Consider the following 19,182-nt stretch of genomic DNA (forward strand, 5'->3'; position numbering starts at 1 on the left):
TACACATACAATTAAAAATTAAGCAGTTCCAATCCAAAAATACGATAATGGGACTGGCATTTATTTTCAATTTGTATTGTCTCTTTGTGGGAATCAAAGCAAAAGTAAAAATTGAATAGAAAAAGCAGTATACGGCTTGAAATTGTGTGTCTTAAACATTTGTATTTAATATTTACATAGAAAGTGAGGCAAACATCAATCAATAAACTAATCAAACAGTGCCGCCGTGCTAGTGAAAACACGTTTCATATTTATATTATAACCACCTGATTCAATTCTTATCATTAACGATCAAAAATTTGAAAAAAAATATTTGAACTCACTATTATATTTCACCCAGCCAATGTATTTGAACATTATTTAGACACAACACCATGTTGCGCATGTCATGCCAATGATTTTCATGATGATGTTAAGTCGTGTTATTTTTAGAAAAATATTGAAGTTTTGACGTTGATTTTGAAAAAGATTTTTTCTTTATTTTCATGTCAGTCTGTGCTAGTAAAGAAAGACAGTGTTAATTCTGTGTATTTCCCTATTAAACCAACTGCACTTGGTAAAATATTACTGAAGGGAACAGCTAGATCTACTCAGGGTGCAGATGCTGTTGAACGGGAATTTCTCATAGAGGTAAGTTTGCCCGTTAAGCATTTTTTTCGGATTGTTTACTATTGGTTTTCCCTATGCCGGTTGGATTATCCTGAAGACCTATTTAAGAAATAACTTGTTCATGCCATGCTCTATTCTCATTTGATCATAAGGTACTATGCATTATATTTGTCAACCATTTTACACTGAGCGATAGGAAAATTCAGAACTTTCTTCGAATCGGACATATAACAACACGTTCGAAAGGCAGCCATTTTGATTTCATGAAGCACAAAGTTCTAGAAAACCTTCTGTTTCAAGATATGTATATGAATTGAAACATGTAGTTTACTTTTATATGGTTTTATTAATTTCATAGCGAGCAACACCAAGAGAAATGTCAATTTTGGTCTAAAAAAAGTTTTTAAAAAAGAAACAATTGACGTGTCAATTTTAATTATGACGACACACACTTGGACTCCATCTTATTTTCTATTTACAAGACGGCCCTGTTTACAATGCGCAGAAAGCGAGTTAAATTTGCACCTTTCAACGTTACAAATGATCTAGGAAAACTACAGATAGGCAAATTAAAATGAAAACTTTCCAAATATTTCGAAATATAACATTTTGTTTTTCAGTTTGAGTATTATTTTTAAAGGTGAATTTAAGTTGTATTGGTAGTCTCTTATGCTGACAAATATTCTTTATGATGAACAAAACACAAATTTGATTTGCGTGAAGTTAACAACCTTTAATGAATAAATGGGCCAGTTTGGTAGGCGATATTGATATCAAATAAGCACCACTTTAAAACTACAATAAGACTTGCACAAGGTCATTCGTTTCTCAGACATTTTATGACGTATTTACAATTTATCCGTTGGATGAGTACTGATTGATGCTTTATTCTGGGAGATAATGATTTATTTTCTTAGTTGTAATGGGCTATGAACAATCTTTCAAGAACTGCGTCGACTCTTATTTCGATTCTTTGTTCCTAATGTTTTAATGTTAGTTGTTTGATGCCTCGTACCGATCTTTTGAGTTAAGAAAATTGCTACTGATTTTTTAGTTGTTATGCTGTGTTGTTACACCATTTCCAGCTTAGGGGAGAGTTAGCACTCACAAACATGTTAAAACCCCGCCACATTCTTTATGTGCCTGTCCAAAGTGAGTAGCCTATAGTTCAGTGGTTCATGTCTGTCATATCTGTTTTTAGTACATTGATTTGTTATGAATATGGCCGTTGGTTTTCTAGTTTGAATTGTTTCAGGTTTTCATGTCAGGGCCTTTTATAACCGACTACAAGGTATAGGAAAAATAGGTGGGAGTGAAAAAAAAATTCTTAAAGTGGAAGGTGGGAGATAGGGGCGGGAGGTGGGAGAAGGGTACCCCCTGTCCACCCCCTCGTAAATAGTTGTCTCATTTGCACATTCCTCATCTCCTGATGTATATGTAATGTGTGAGATTAACGGTACCAATTTTGCTGCACCTTCGTTTTTGTCTAATCTTATTTATAGTTATCTTGTTGTGACTAATAACGTTTAATTACCTCCTGGTATCCACTTCTTTTTCTTTGTTAAGACAATATTGTTCACAAATACACATATGCTCGTCAAAAACTTCTCCTCTGGTACTATGTGTTGATGAGCAGCAGAATAACATTTATTATTCTCCAAGTTAATGTACATTTAGTACTCATAGTAACCAGTCAACCTAACTTTCCTTCTATATTTCACATTGTAGTTGCATAGTTCCACCAGCCTTTATTTTCTCTGAAGCTTCAATGTGTGTGAGTGTGTGTTAAGACACAAGCATGAATGATATAAATTTACTAGACAGGGCATGTCAATTGAACATTTTCTTTTAAATATATTGTAGGCAGAAGGTATAAAACAAAGCTATAACGTACCATTACTTATTGACCTTCGACAACAAAGAAGTTTTTCAGACAATATACTATTGTCTTTCCCTCCAAATCTTGTAAAAGATTCAGAGTTTATTAAGATACAAGTTATCGGTGAGTTTGAACACGTTATGTGTGAATACTTTCTTTTAAGTGTGCATAGTTTATTCTGTCTACACCATATTGTTCGCCGTGATTTAACTTTTGTGCATAGTTTATTCTATCTATACCGTATTGTTCGCCGTGATTTATCTTTTATGCATAGTTTATTCTATCTATACAATATTGTTCTCCGTGATTTAACTTTTGTGCATAGTTTATTCTATCTATACCGTATTATTCGCCGTGATTTAACTTTTATGCATAGTTTATTCTATCTATACCGTACTGTTTGTCCTGATTTAACTTAAATGCATAGTTTATTCTATATTTACCATATTTTTCGCCGTGATTTAACTATTGTACATAGTTTATTCTATCTATACCATATTGTTCGCCGTGATTTAACTTGTGTGCATATATTATTCTATCTATACCATATTGTTCGCCGTGATGTAATTTTTGTGCATAGTTTATTCTATCTTTACCGTATTAATCGCCGTGATTTAACTTTTGTGCATAGTTTATTCTATCTATACCATATTTCTCGCCGTGATTTAACTTTTATGCATAGTTTATTCTATCTATACCATATTGTTCGCCGTGATTTAACTTTTATGCATGGTTCATTCTATATAAACCGTATTGTTCGCCGTGATTAAACTTTTGTGCATAGTTTGTTCTATCTATACCGTACTGTTCGCCGTGATTTAATTTGTGTGCATAGTTTATTCTATCTATACCGTATTCTTCTCCGTGATTTAACTTGTGTGCATAGTCGTGAATTAACTTTTGTGCATAGTTTATTCTATCTATACCTTATTGTTCGCCTTAATTATCTCTGGCTCAGAATAGAAAACAAGATAAATAATACTTATATTTTGGCCGAAAATTATTGTACAAGTTTATATAACAAATAATTCATAAACATACATGAAAAATAGAGTATAAAAAATTGCGGACCCTACAAAAGTTGCCCGCATAAGTTATATCTGTTAAACAAAAAAAAACAAAAAAACAAACTAGCACAATAATTAAAAATTAGGGATGGGCGGGAGGGTAACTTATCCAAAATATATCTAATTATGAAATCGAAATTCTTAAATGTACTTACTGAACATGTACTATTGATAGTACCGAATTACAAAATATTGAATGAAACGAACTTCGCATATAATGATGCGTTTTCAGAATTAAAAACTGTACGATTTAACTTTTTTGCATAGTTTATTCTATCTACACCATATTGTTCGCCGTGATTTAACTTTTGTGCATAGTTTATTCTATCTATACTGTATTGTTCGCCGTGATTTAACTTTTAAGAATAGTTTATTCTATCTATACCGTACTGTTTGACCTGATTTAACTTTATGCATTGTTTATTCTATATTTACCATATTTTTCGCCGTGATTTAACTTTTGTGCATAGTTTATTCTATCTATACCGTATTGTTCGCCGTGATTTAACTTTTTTGCATAGTTTATTCTATCTATACCGTATTGTTCGCCGTGATTTAACTTTTAAGAATAATTTATTCTACCTATACCATATTGTTCTCCGTGATTAAACTTTTGTGCATAGTTTATTCTATCTATATTGTATTGTTCGCCGTGATTTAACTTTTAAGAATAGTTTATTCTATCTATACCATATTGTTCTCCGTGATTTAACTTTTGTGCATAGTTTATTCTATCTATACCGTATTGTTCGCCGTAATTGAACTTTTGTGCATAGTTTATTCTATCTATACCATATTTTTCGCCGTGATTTAACTCTGTGCATAGTTTATACTATCTATACCGTATTCTTCGCCGTGATTTAACTTTTAAGAATAGTTTATTCTACCTATACCATATTGTTCTCCGTGATTAAACTTTTGTGCATAGTTTATTCTATCTATACCATAATGTTCGCCGTGAATTAATTTTTGTGCATAGTTCAATCTATCTATACCGTATTGTTCGCCGTCATTTAACTTTTGAGCATAGTTTATTCTATCTATACCATATTTTTCGCCGTGATTTAACTCTGTGCATAGTTTATACTATCTATACCGTATTCTTCGCCGTGATTTAACTTTTAAGAATAGTTTATTCTACCTATACCATATTGTTCTCCGTGATTAAACTTTTGTGCATAGTTTATTCTATCTATACCATATTTTTCGCCGTGATTTAACTCTGTGCATAGTTTATACTATCTATACCGTATTCTTCGCCGTGATTTAACTTTTAAGAATAGTTTATTCTACCTATACCATATTGTTCTCCGTGATTAAACTTTTGTGCATAGTTTATTCTATCTATACCGTACTGTTTGTCCTGATTTAAATTTTATGCATTGTTTATTCTATATTTACCGTATTTTTCGCCGTGATTTAACTTTTGTGCATAGTTCATTCTATCTATACCATATTGTTCGCCGTGAGTTAACTTTTGTGCATAGTTTATTCTATCTATATCATATTGTTCGCCGTTAACAAAATTTTGTGCATAGTTTAATCTATCTATAGCGTATTGTTCGCCGTGATTTAACTTTTGTGCATAGTGTATTCTATCTATACCATATTTCTCGCCGTTATTTAACTTTGTGCATAGTTTATACTATCTATACCGTATTGTTTGCCGTGATTTAACTTTTAAGAATAGTTTATTCTATCTATACAATATTGTTCTCCGTGGTTTAACTTTTGTGCCTAGTTTATTCTATCTATACCGTACTGTTTGCCCTGATTTAACTTTTATGCATTGTTTATTCTATATTTACCATATTTTTCGCCGTGAATTAACTTTTGTGCATAGTTTATTCTATCTATACCATATTGTTCGCCGTGAGTTAACTTTTGTGCATAGTTTATTCTATCTATATCATATTGTTCGCCGTGAAATAATTTTTGTGCATAGTTTAATCTATCTATACCGTATTGTTCGCCGTCATTTAACTTTTGTGCATAGTTTATTCTATCTATACCATATTTCTCGCCGTGATTTAACTTTGTGCATAGTTTATACTATCTATACCGTATTGTATGCCGTGATTTAAATTTTAAGAATGGTTTATTCTATCTATACCATATTGTTCTCCGTGATTTAACTTTTGTGCATAGTGTATTCTATCTATACCGTACTGTTTGCCCTGATTTAACTTTTATGCATTGTTTATTCTATATTGACCATATTTTTCGCCGTGATTTAAATTATGTGCATAGTTTATTCTATCTATACTATATTGTTCGCCGTGAGTTAACTTTTGTGCATAGTTTATTCTATCTATACCATATTGTTCGCCGTGAATTAATTTTTATGCATAGTTTATTCTATCTGTACCATATTGTTCGCCGTGATTTACCTTTTATGCATGGTTTATTCTATATAAACCGTATTGTTCGCCGTGATTAAACTTTTGTGCATAGTTTGTTCTATCTATACCGTACTGTTCGCCGTGATTTAACTTTTGTGCATAGTTTATTCTATCTATACCGTATTCTTCTCCGTGATTTAACTTGTGTGCATAGTCGTGAATTAACTTTTGTGCACAGTTTATTCTATCTATACCGTATTGTTCGCCGTAATTATCTCTGGATCAGAATAGAAAACAAGATAAATAATACTTATATTTTGGCCGAAAATTATTGTACAAGTTTATGTAACAAATAATTTATAAACATACATGAAAAATAGAGTATAAAAAATTGCGGACCCTACAAAAGTAGCCCGCATAAATTATATATGTTAAACAAAAAAAAAAAAAAAAACAAAAACAAACTAGTACAATAATTAAAATTAGGGATGGGCGGGAGGGTAACTTATCCAAAATATATCTAATGATGAATACGAAATTCTTAAATGTACTCACTGAACATGAACTATTGATAGTACCGAATTACAAAATATTGAATGAAACGAACTTTGCATATAATGTTGCGTTTTCAGAATTAAAAACTGTACGATTTAACTTTTGTGCATAGTTTATTCTATCTACACCATATTGTTCGCCGTGATTTAACTTTTGTGCATAGTTTATTCTATCTATACCGTATTTTTCGCCGTGATTTAATTTTTAAGAATAGTTTATTCTATCTATACCATATTGTTCTCCATGATTTAACTTTTGTGCATAGTTTATTCTATCTATACCGCATTGTTCGCCGTGATTTAACTTTTATGCATAGTTTGTTCTATCTATACCGTTCTGTTCGCCGTTATTTAATTTTTGTGCAGAGTTTAATCTATCTATACCGTATTGTTCTCCGTGATTTAACTTTTGTGTATAGTCGTGAATTAACTTGTGTGCATAGTTTATTCTATTTAAACCGTATTGTTCGCCGTAATTATCTCTGGCTCAAAATAGAAAACAAGATAAATAATACTTATATTTTTGCCGAAAATTATTGTACAAGTTTATATAACAATTGATTTATAAACATACATGAAAAATATGTTGCGAACTCTACAAAAATAGCCCGCATAAGTTAAATATGTAAAACAAAAAAAAAGCAAAAAACTAGCTAGTACAATAATTAAAAATTAGGGATGGGCGGGAGGGTAACTTATCGAAAATATATCTAATAATGAATACGAAATTCTTAAATGTACTCACTGAACATGTACTATTGATAGAAGCGAATTACGAAATATTGAATGAAACGATTATGCGTTTTCAGAATTAAAAAACTGTGCGATTTAACTTTTGTGCATAGTTTATTCTATCTATACCATATTGTTCGTCGTGATTTAACTTTTTTGTGCATAGTTTATTTCATCTATACCGTATTGTTCGCCATGATTTAACTTTTGTACAAAGTTAATTCTATCAATACCGTATTGTTCGACGTGATTTAACTTGTGTGCATAGTTTGTTCTATCTATACCATATTGTTCGCCCTGATTTTACTTTTGTGCATAGTTTATTCCCCTATACCATATTGTTCGCCGTGATTTAAATTTTGTGTATGGTTTATTTTATCTCCATATTGTTCGCCGTGATTTAAATTTTTTAGACAAATTGCTGATTGCATACAATAATGTCAATACGGCAATTACATAATTTAACCTCATGAAAGGAGGAATAAATAAAACCATATCATTTAATAAGACATTGGATTTATCAAAGTTATCAACTAATGAAAAATCATGCATTTGTACTATGCCGCGATAATTGTCTTTCAATTATTGTTTACCCCACTATTAATAGTGTCTTTTTGCGGGAACAATGTCCATTTTGGAATAACAGGGCAATCAATATTAATAACAAAAAAAGGTAAAGCTATAAAAAAGGTGAATTAATAACAGAATAAACAAACTTATGGTAGCTGATAGAAAAACATAAGTACGATTTTTCTCATAATAAATATACTTATATTGTATATACGTACGTCTAAACAAGTGACAACTCTACGACAGATCCATCCATTGGATCACCAGTGAAGGTGATACGCGGCTGAAAACACATATTATATTCATAGTTACTTTAAATATCAGCACAACAATGTTAAATCTGCAAATTTGCATATTTAACATTGTTAGATTGTATATAAGCACACACTTATAGAGTTGTCTACCGATGTTACAGTTCAGCATGGAGAAAACGGCATTTGTAAATATATTTAGAAACGGAAATTAATATTTTATTTATCTTTCAAATTTAATTTATTCTATATGAGAAAAAGAAGATTTGGTATGACTGCCCATGAGAATTAGTCATAAAACTACAGGACACAGATGTAAACAGTTGTAAGCCACCACCTGTTGGCAATACAAATATAGTTTTTTTGCTAATAAATTGCTGTATTACTATATAAAGTATGATGACGACGTTTACTATTGTTTTATCAGGAGATTTACTGGGGGCAACATTGGCAGGATTGGGAGACCTGCTTAAGATTTCATCAGGAAGTGGAGAACAAAATATGGTTGGTTTTACCCCAAATGTTTACGTTAGTGCTTATCTGAAAGCAACTAACCGACTAACAGAAGAAATTAAGAAGAAGACAGCTAAATTTCTAGAGGGAGGTAATATAACGTTTCTTATCATCGGTCATTACGTATACTTTTATAAAACATGTGATGATATGCTGATAGTTAAAAGAGAGGCGGAAGATACCAAATGGATATTCAAACTCATCAGCCAAACTGACAACACGATAATAAAAAACAAAAACGACATCATTCTACAAAGAGCAACATAAAACCAATAGACCGAGCAACATGAACCCCATCAAAAACCGGGGGTGACCTCAGTTGCTCTGAAAAAAAGTAAACAGATCCTTATCCACATGTTACATCCGTCGTCTTGATGGTGGAAGCACAAATTCGATGATAAGTCTGATAAGTTGATGTTACATTTGCGGAAAGGTATTGGATTGTGTTTACGACCATATTAATATATCCGTAACGGTCAACGTAAAGGTGTCTTTGAAATTTTCAAAAGAATGTCTTAAAGAATATTAACGGTACCAAGTTTAATGCACCGAAGCGCATTTCGACAATTAATGTCTCTTCAGTGATGCTCGAGGCCAAAATATTTGAAAATCCTAAATTACTTGGAACTCTTGGTTTAATATCCTCCTTGTATGCAGATACCCTCAATCAAGGAAATAATCATAGAAAACACAAGCTCTAAAACTACGTTTTAACTGAGAGGTATATATATATATATATATATATATATATATACGCCATATGCAGGTGCTGGTGGAGTGTTGTTCCAGAAAGGTTAAAACTTCACCTTTGGAAAGCTGACATCACCTTTTCTGTCCTAAAATTAAGTTCTCAACCGACCGCCATTACCAATTTTTACAAGTCTAGATTAGGGGCAGACTTAACTGTTTCTATGGTGACCTAGATTTCAAGTTCGATAGGATAGATGCGTTCAACATAGTCACCAAACTTTGAATCATAGTTCATTTATTTAGAGTGAAGTTTAAAAATAATACTAGCTTATCATTCTACGTAAGAAGCTTCTGTATGAATACAAAAAAAAGGAGATTGCAAATGAGACAACTATTCACCAAAGTTCAAATAAAGTGAATGTAAGCAATGATAGGCAACCGTATTGCCTTCGACAATTAGAAAAACCAATACCTTAGTCGGTTATAAAAGGTCTCGGCATGAAAAATATGAAACAATTAAATTGAGAAAACTAACGGCCTAATTTATTACAAAACAATTCACGAAATACAAATATGATAGACATGAACCAACAACAACGAATTTCTGCCTCATATAAACAAAAGAACAAGTCGGTTAGAAGACAAACACAATTAGTTCCAATGGGAATGCCGATTTTTTTTTTAAATATACGTCCGCTAAACGTAACAAGTACATTTATGTTGTCAATCAAGCATCTTGATAGTGTCAGTTTCAGAGAATTTTTGATTTAAATCTGAGTGGTGTGTTTACAAAATATGATTTAATAATCCAAAACAAGAAATGTTTATATACGTTGACCTTTCTTTTTCATAAGACTAAACTGAACCAATTCTCACCATATGTATTATTTTAAGTTTGTAATACTTGTGTAAAGTATGATGTAATTGATTTTCAATATATATAAGAAGATGTGGTATGAGTGCCAATGAGACAACCCTCCATCCAAGTCACAATGCATAAAAAGTAAACAATTGAAGGTATAAGTACGGCCTTTAACAAGGAGCCTTGGTTCACACCGAATAGCAAGCTATAAAGGGCCCTACAATGACTAGTTTAAAACAATTCAAACAGGAAAACCAACGGTCTAATCTATATAAAAAAACGAGAAACGAGAAACACTTATGAACCACACAAACAAAGGACGAGCTTTTTTTCAAAAATGTCAAACTGTTTTCCAGCCAGATTGTAAAATATTTCGAAAAATCAATTTTTGTTTCTCATACAACGTGTCATATAAAAATTATGATAGGTCGAATCAAATAATATTAGTTTACATTCTATACAGCCTCTTTGAATCAAACTTATATTTCATTTAATCATTTACGTAATAAATTGAATATAAATAACTTTTTAGGTTATCAAAGGGAACTCTCATTTGCACATAACGATGGTTCATTCAGTGCGTTTGGAAATAACGATAAAAGTGGAAGTACCTGGTAAGGTTTCATTTCATCCTTTGATTTTTTATTATGAGTTGCATTTTCAAACGACTAGGATAACTCCTCGATAGCATTAGGTTTTATTATAGGTTTGCCATAGACAACCCTTAGACAACTCATCAATATATTCTAGTTTTATGATGTTTGCCCTATTGAAAGTTTTAAACAACTCCTCGATATTCTCTGATTTTATCATATGACATAACAATGTTAACTGTATGCGACGTCATAAACCTCCGTCAATATAAATACTGCTACAGGATCGGATGATATATAATAGACTCTCTCGTGATGGCGTCCGTATGATTTTTACTTAACCAATCGGAACTCTTGGTTTAAAAGCGTTCTTGCAAACAGCAAACCTTTAACAAAAAACTGAGAGAATCGCATGAACTCTAAAAGGAGCGTGACTGGGAGCGTCTGCATGGTATACGTTTTCTGTTATGCATCTATCGTCCGCGATGCGAATCCAGATTCAGTCTTATTGCTAGTCTTGTAATCCTTCTTAGACAACGAAAACATATCGCTATCAAGTTGAAACACATGCATCGTATTTAACTAATTCGTGATGGTGACCGTAAAACTTATGCCTAGTTGATTTCAGTCATTCTGCCTCACGTTAATCGGAGCAACAACAGTAAATTCCAAATAGGTCGGTTTATTTACCCTTTATTATTGTAATACAATTGATGTCCTTTTTATTTTCCAGGTTAACCGCATTTGTAGTTAAATCCTTTTCTCAAGCTGCAGACTTGACATTCATCGACATAAATGTAATGACAAAAGCTATCCAATGGCTTATTAGACAGCAGGAGCCATCAGGGGCATTCAATGAACCGGGGATTGTAATTCATAAGGAAATGCAGGTCAGTATCATTCTTTACTTGTTCATTATTAAATACTAAGTGTATCATGGGAAGAATATTAAACTGATTACAATGCTTGAATTACAAAAAAAGAATCGTTAGAAAAAAAAAAATTATTTACACTTAAAGAATACGTTACATTTTGGGCGAGTGTGGCAACATCCGATCAAGACGACGTTGTCAACAGCAACCTATATCAAGTTAACGATATTTTTTTAAGAAAACAAAATTAATTGAGAGATGTTAAAGAGAGGCAAAAGATACCAAAGGAACATTCAAACTTAAAAATCGAAAATGAACTGATAACGCAATTGCAAAAAGCAGAAAAAAAGACCAAAAACAAACAACAGTACACAAAACACAACAAAACTATAGACTAAGCAACACGAACCCCACCTAAAACCGGGTTGATCTCAGGTACTTCGGAAGGGTTAAGCAGATCCTGTTCAACATGTGGCACCCGTCGTGTTGCTCATGTTAGTACGAACCCCTTGTTAAGACGTAAGTTAGATTGAAAGATTAAAACCCAATGACAGCAGTTGGTATGGTGAGGTATCTGTGATAAGAAAATCAAATTCTAATAGATGTCTCGCCTTTTAAATATGCGGAATTATATGATTTTAACCTTATCTGTACATCAGGATTTATTTAAGTGTTGATATTTCAGGGAGGTTCTGTTTCGAGTAAAAGAAGCCTTACAGCATTTGTACTGATCGCACTCCACGAAGCAAGAGCTAATGATCAAGTATCTCCAAAGGTAAGTTAAATAATACCACTCATTATTACCGAAGAACACAATACAACAAAAGTCCCTAACGTTTGACTTTTGTTGATACGTGTTCACCTAAATAAAAGTTGTACAACTGACTTCTATATTCATAACTCAATCATATAAAAAGTTATTCATAACTGAAAAATATAAATCGTTAAATACTAATAAATAGAACAAGCAAATAAAAGTTTCATCAATAAAATGTCCATCGTAGATACCAATAACGTATAATGATGTACTCCGTTATTGTCTTAACGTTTGTATTGTTTTGTACAATACAGATTATCAGGCAAGTTTTGCCAGTATTTATTATTGTTTTGTTTTGTACATTACCGATAGTCAGGCAATTTCTATCAGTATCTGTTAGATTTCGTTGCCATATATAGCTTATACGTTTTTGATATTACCTTCCCCCCTTTTCTCCAATCCATAGTCGTAACATCTAGCAAAGATCAATCGAATGTTTGGGTCGTCTTGAACATCCAGTTCAATGAGCGGTGCTGCTAAATTTTAAATGGTAACTGAGACTTTAAGATAAAGAACAGCAAAAAATCGCTGTTGTTTTTCCATGTGCATTAAATTATTTTCATTATTTGAAAATCCATATGGGTGAACTTTCTAAAGATAGCTCACACTTTCTTTCTAATATTATAGTTACTTTCAATAACCTTAATTGTTTTTTAATTTGAGTGTGGATCTATTTGTTTTTGTTTGATGTGTATTGCATGACTGCACTGATACATTGTGTCGATGTACTAGTACTGATACTAAGGAAATAGTCTCTCTTGTTACGATTATTTTACACAATAGCGGCTCCAAGCATTGACTGACCGACTCCAGATGATCGAAAGAAGATGAGCTCGATATCTTTCTAACAAACATCATAACAACTTTTAAAAGTGTTAGCACGATGCTCCAACATCTAAAATGAACATCCTTAGATATAAAAAAAGAAGTTAGACTTAATTTGATTAGGGACTTTCCTTTTTGAATTTTCCTCAGAGTTCAGTATTTTTGTGATTTTACTTTTTAAATTCAAATATTCGTTTAGGAAGGGGAAGTTCAGTATGCGCACCAAATTCATGAGAGTATAAACAATTTGTTGATTGTGGCTATATCTGACAGAAGCAGAAGCAGAATCTTATTAATGTTTTGGAAAGTGTCGTTCGCACGACATCAGTATCATAAATTAAATAACATTTACCACATACCACACGCCACTGAGCAAATAAAATCTCCCAAGATTCCTAAGTTCAAAGACTCATAACACAAAAGTCAACTGAAGAAAAATTCCTGTGGATATGCACATTTACATATTATTTCCTAATTTACCTCAAAGTTTCATGAAATTCTATTGGGTGTATTCAGAGGAATTGCGCAGACAAACTGTCGCAGTAATATTTTGAAGCCAAAATTCTAAATTCAAAGGGACATAACTCATAGAAAAAAGTTGATTCAGAACTTTCTGTCGATATGCACATCTACATAGTATTTCATAATAATCTATAATGTTTCATGAAATATCTGTTGCGTGGTTTTAGAGGAGTATCGATGACTAACTGTTACAGTAGTATATTAGGCCAACATTCTAATTTCAAAGAGGCATAACTCCTAGAAATAAAATGGAATCATGATTTCCTATCAATATTCATATCTACATATTATATTCTTATTATCTACAAAGCTTTATGGAATTATGTTATGTGTTTGAAAAGAGTAGCGATGATAAGAACAGGACTGACAAACGGACTGACGGACGGGTCAAAAACATTATACCCTACGCTACGTTGTTGCATGGGATATAATTATGATGGTATTTCTAGAAATCAGAATTTTTACATTAAAACTACAGCCCTTGGATGGTGTAAACTTCCCAAAATAACGTGTATGGTGTAATGGTGTATGGCATATGGTGCAATGGTAGAAGGTGTATGGTGCTATGGTGTATGGTGTAAGGGGAATGGTGTAATGGTGTATGAGGAATGGTGTGATTGTGTAACGTGCGATCGGGAATGGTGTGAATGAATGGTGTACGACATTTCATTGGTTGAAACCGAAGTTCATTTTATTTTAATTTTTCGGATTGTAAACATAAACAATAATAATAATCCTATTGTTCTATTTTCCCAGTAAAGCAAATTACTTTACTCGTTAGACTCTATATGTCATATATATTTAATATACACATATTAAAAAATCTTTTTTTTTCTTATTCTTATTTACATTAAACAATGGCTTTAAAATTACACACTTGTGATCACATGCAGTTATCATAAAAGAAAGGATTTTATTTAAACTAGAAGGCGGATAGAAAGGTTATCCACGCATCGGAACAGTATTTTTATATCACGGGTTATCAACATCATTTTTAAAGTTGCTTCGTTCCCCACTTTTGACAGTCTCTTTATAAATATCTTATCGTCATTCACCTATGTTTGCCTTGGATTTACGATTCTGTTTTCCAAAAAATGTTCAAAGGAAAATTGTACAGTGTTATTGCACATAAGGTGTTGTATAATTATGAACAATCTCGTCAATTTCGTTAGATTTGTCTTTACGGATTATAAATGATATCTTGAACGTCCGAAAAAATATACTTATGTGAAACGGAATGAAATATTTGCCACTTGATATTTAGCCACCAACAAAATCAACCAACCGACATATTATACTAACAGTATACTGTTCCTAGAAGAGAACTTCTCATACTTTTCATTATAAAGTACAAATGAAATCTGTCATGTCAGTCACACTGTTGGATGATGAGGTGGAATAGTTTTATTATACAAACCATCCTGAACTACTGAGTTTAAATCATCACACCTCAGCAAGCACGACTAATTTATGCGCAGACCAACCCATCACACAATAGCCCAAAAGGAATCTGTGATGTACCCGTCCATATTCAGAAGTCATGGAAGTGGGAAATACAGATACTGATCATGCTGATACTGACTTTAGTGACAGTTTTATATAACGAATACAGAGATGAAATGCTGGCACTCTAAATTAAAGCGGACAAGATTTTGTTATCATTGTATTGCAATGTTGCTGTCATTTGTATTATACAATCCATCCTGACATCAAAATATTGCTGATTTACTATGCGGCTGCCACTATATAGATTTACATAATCAAGTGCAAATATGGTCAGTTTTGTTTGATACTTTAAAATAGTTTTGTTATACGAGTCAGCCTGAGGTATCAAAACTACTGAAATTTTCTTGCGAGACAATATTTTAAAAAAAAGAGGACATGCTGGCTATCTAGATTGATGGGGACAAATTTTTGTTGTCATTGTATTGCAATGTTGCTGTCATTTGTATTATACAATCCATCCTCACATCAAAATATTGCTGATTTACTTTGCGGCTATATGCTGATTTACTATGCGGCTATATAGATTTACATACATGACATAATAAAGTGCTAATATGATCAGTTTTGGCTGATGCTTTAAAATAATTTTGTTATACAAGTCAGCCTGAGGTATCAAAACTACTAAAATTTTCATGCGAGACAATATTTTGAATAAAAAGAGGACATGCTGGCTATCTACATGTAGATTGATGGGGACAAATTTTTGTTGTCATTGTGTTGCAATGTTGCTGTCATTTAATTTGTATAATGCAATCCATTCTGACATCAAAATATTGTTGTTTACTATGCGGCTATATAGATTTACATAATAAAGTGCAAATATGGTCAGTTTTGGTTGATTCGTTTAAATAATTTTGTTATACGAGTCAGCCTGAGGTATCAAAACTACTGAAATTTTGTTGCGAGACAATATTTTGAATAAAAAGAGGACATGCTGGCTATCTAGATTGATGGGAACAAATTGTTGTTGTCATTGTATTGCAATGTTGCTGTCATTTGTATTATACAATCCATCCTGACATCAAAATATTGCTGATTTACTATGTGGCTATATAGATATACATAATAATGTGCAAATATGGTCAGTTTTTGTTGATGCGTTTAAATAATTTTGTTATACTAGTCAGCCTTAGGTATTAAAATTACTGAAATTTTGTTGCGAGACAATATTTTGAATAAAAAGAGGACATGCTGGCAATCTAAATTGATTGGGATAATTTTTGTTGTCATTGTGTTGCAATGTTGCTGTCATTTGTAATATACAATCCATTCTGACAATAAAATATAGCTGCTTTACTATGTGGCTATATAGATATACATAATATTAAAAGTGCAAATATGGTCAGTTTTGGTTGATGCTGTAAAATAATTTTGTTATACAAGTCAGCCTGAGGTATCAAAACTACTGAAATTTTCTTAAGAGACAATATTTTGAATAAAAAGAGGACATGCTGGCTATCTAGATTGATGGGGACAAATTTTTGTTGTCATTGTATTGCAATGTTGCTGTCATTTGTATTATACAATCCATCCTGACATCAAAATATTGCTGATTTACTATGTGGCTATATAGATATACATAATAATGTGCAAATATGGTCAGTTTTTGTTGATGCGTTTAAATAATTTTGTTATACTAGTCAGCCTTAGGTATCAAAATTACTGAAATTTTGTTGCAAGACAATATTTTGAATAAAAAGAGCACATGCTGGCAATCTAAATTGATGGGGATAATTTTTGATGTCATTGTGTTGCAATGTTTCTGTCATTTGTATTATACAATCCATTCTGACAATAAAATATAGCTGCTTTACTATGTGGCTATATAGATATACATAATATTAAAAGTGCAAATATGGTCAGTTTTGGTTGATGCTGTAAAATAATTTTGTTATACAAGTCAGCCTGAGGTATCAAAACTACTGAAATTTTCTTACGAGACAATATTTTGAATAAAAAGAGGACATGCTGGCTATCTAGATTGATTGGGACAAATTTTTGTTGTCATTGTATTGCAATGTTGCTGTCATTTGTATTATACAATCCATCCTGACATCAAAATATTGCTGATTTACTATGCGGCTATATAGATTTAAATAATAAAGTGCAAATATGGTCAGTTTTGGTTGATACTTTAAAATAGTTTTGTTATATGAGTCAGCCTGAGGTATCAAAACTACTGAAATTTTCTTGTGACACAATATTTTGAATAAAAAGAGGACATGCTGGCAATCTAGATTGATGGGGGCAAATTTTTGTTGTCATTGTGTTGCAATGTTGCTGTCATTTGTATAATGCAATCCATTCTGACAACAAAATATTGCTGATTTACTATGCGGCTATACATGTATAGATTTACATAATAATAAAATGCAAATATGGTCAGTTTTGGTTGATTCGTTTAAATAATTTTGTTATACAAGTCAGCCTGAGGTATCAAAACTACTGAAATTTTGTTGCGTGACAATATTTTGAATAAAAAGAGGACATGCTGGCTATCTTAATTGATGGGAATAAAATTTTGTTGTCATTGTATTGCAATGTTGCTGTCATTTGTATTATACAATCCATCCTGACATCAAAATATTGCTGATTTAATTACTATGTGGCTATATAGATATACATAATAATGTGCAAATATGGTCAGTTTTTGTTGATGCGTTTAAATAATTTTGTTATACTAGTCAGCCTTAGGTATCATAATTACTGAAATTTTGTTGCGAGACAATATTTTGAATAAAAAGAGGACATGCTGGCAATCTTAATTGATGGGGATAATTTTTGATGTCATTGTGTTGCAATGTTGCTGTCATTTGTATAATGCAACCCATTCTGACAATAAAATATAGCTGCTTTACTATGTGGCTATATAGATATACATAATATTAAAAGTGCAAATATGGTCAGTTTTGGTTGATGCTTTAAAATAATTTTGTTATACAAGTCAGCCTGAAGTATCAAAACTACTGAAATTTTCTTACCAGACAATATTTTGAATAAAAAGAGGACATGCTGGCTATCTAGATTGATGGGGACAAATTTTTGTTGCCATTGTATTGCAATGTTGCTGTCATTTGTATTATACAATCCATCCTGACATCAAAATATTGCTGATTTACTATGCGGCTATATAGATATACATAATAAAGTGCAAATATTGTCAGATTTTGTTGATGCGTTTAAATAATTTTGTTATACTAGTCAGCCTTAGGTATCAAAATTACTGAAAAATTGTTGCGAGACCATATTTTAATTAAAAAGAGGACATGCTGGCTATCTAAATTGATGGGTATATTTTTTGTTGTCATTGTGTTGCAATGTTGCTGTCATTTGTATTATACAATCCATTCTGACATCAAAATATTGCTGATTTACTATGCGGCTATATAGATTAACATGATAAAGTGCAAATATGGTCAGTTTTGGTTGATGCTTTAAAATAATTTTGTTATACGAGTCAGCCTGAGGTCTCAAAACTACTGAAATTTTCTTGCGAGACAATATTTTGAATAAAAGAGGTCATGCTGGCTATCTAGATTGATCAGGACAAATTGTTGGTGTCATTGTATTGCACTGTTGCTGTCATTTGTGTTATACAATCCATCCTGACAACAAGATATTGCTGATTTACTATGTGGCTTTATAGATATACATAATAAAGTGCAAATATGGTCAGTTTTTGTTGATGCGTTAAAATAATTTTGTTATACGAGTCAACCTGAGGTATCAAAACTACTGAAATTTTGTTGCGAGACAATATATTGAATAAAAAGAGGACATGCTGGCAATCTAGATTGATGGGGACAAATTTTTGTCATTGTACATGTTGTTTTGCAATGTTGCTGTCATTTGTATTATACAATCCACCCTGACATCAAAATATTGCTGATTTACTATGTGGCTATATAGATCTATATAATAAAGTGAAAATATTATGGTCAGTTTTGGTTGATGAGTTAAATAATTTTGTTATATGAG

General features: G+C 31.9%; 1 protein-coding gene across 1 annotated transcript in view; it reads left to right on the forward strand.

Annotated features, from left to right (window-relative positions):
• LOC127737264 (CD109 antigen-like) overlaps window positions 1-19,182 on the forward strand; it is a 70,399-nt gene that overhangs the window by 39,605 nt on the left and 11,612 nt on the right. The window contains exons 23-28 of the mRNA XM_052247820.1: window positions 493-630; window positions 2,473-2,611; window positions 8,432-8,608; window positions 10,602-10,683; window positions 11,396-11,552; window positions 12,220-12,309. Of these exons, the coding sequence (XP_052103780.1) occupies window positions 493-630; window positions 2,473-2,611; window positions 8,432-8,608; window positions 10,602-10,683; window positions 11,396-11,552; window positions 12,220-12,309 (783 nt within the window). The remainder of the gene's footprint in view (window positions 1-492; window positions 631-2,472; window positions 2,612-8,431; window positions 8,609-10,601; window positions 10,684-11,395; window positions 11,553-12,219; window positions 12,310-19,182) is intronic.

Source organism: Mytilus californianus, unplaced genomic scaffold, assembly GCF_021869535.1.
Source record: "Mytilus californianus isolate M0D057914Y unplaced genomic scaffold, xbMytCali1.0.p SCAF_4, whole genome shotgun sequence".
Taxonomy (NCBI): Eukaryota; Metazoa; Mollusca; class Bivalvia; order Mytilida; family Mytilidae; genus Mytilus; species Mytilus californianus.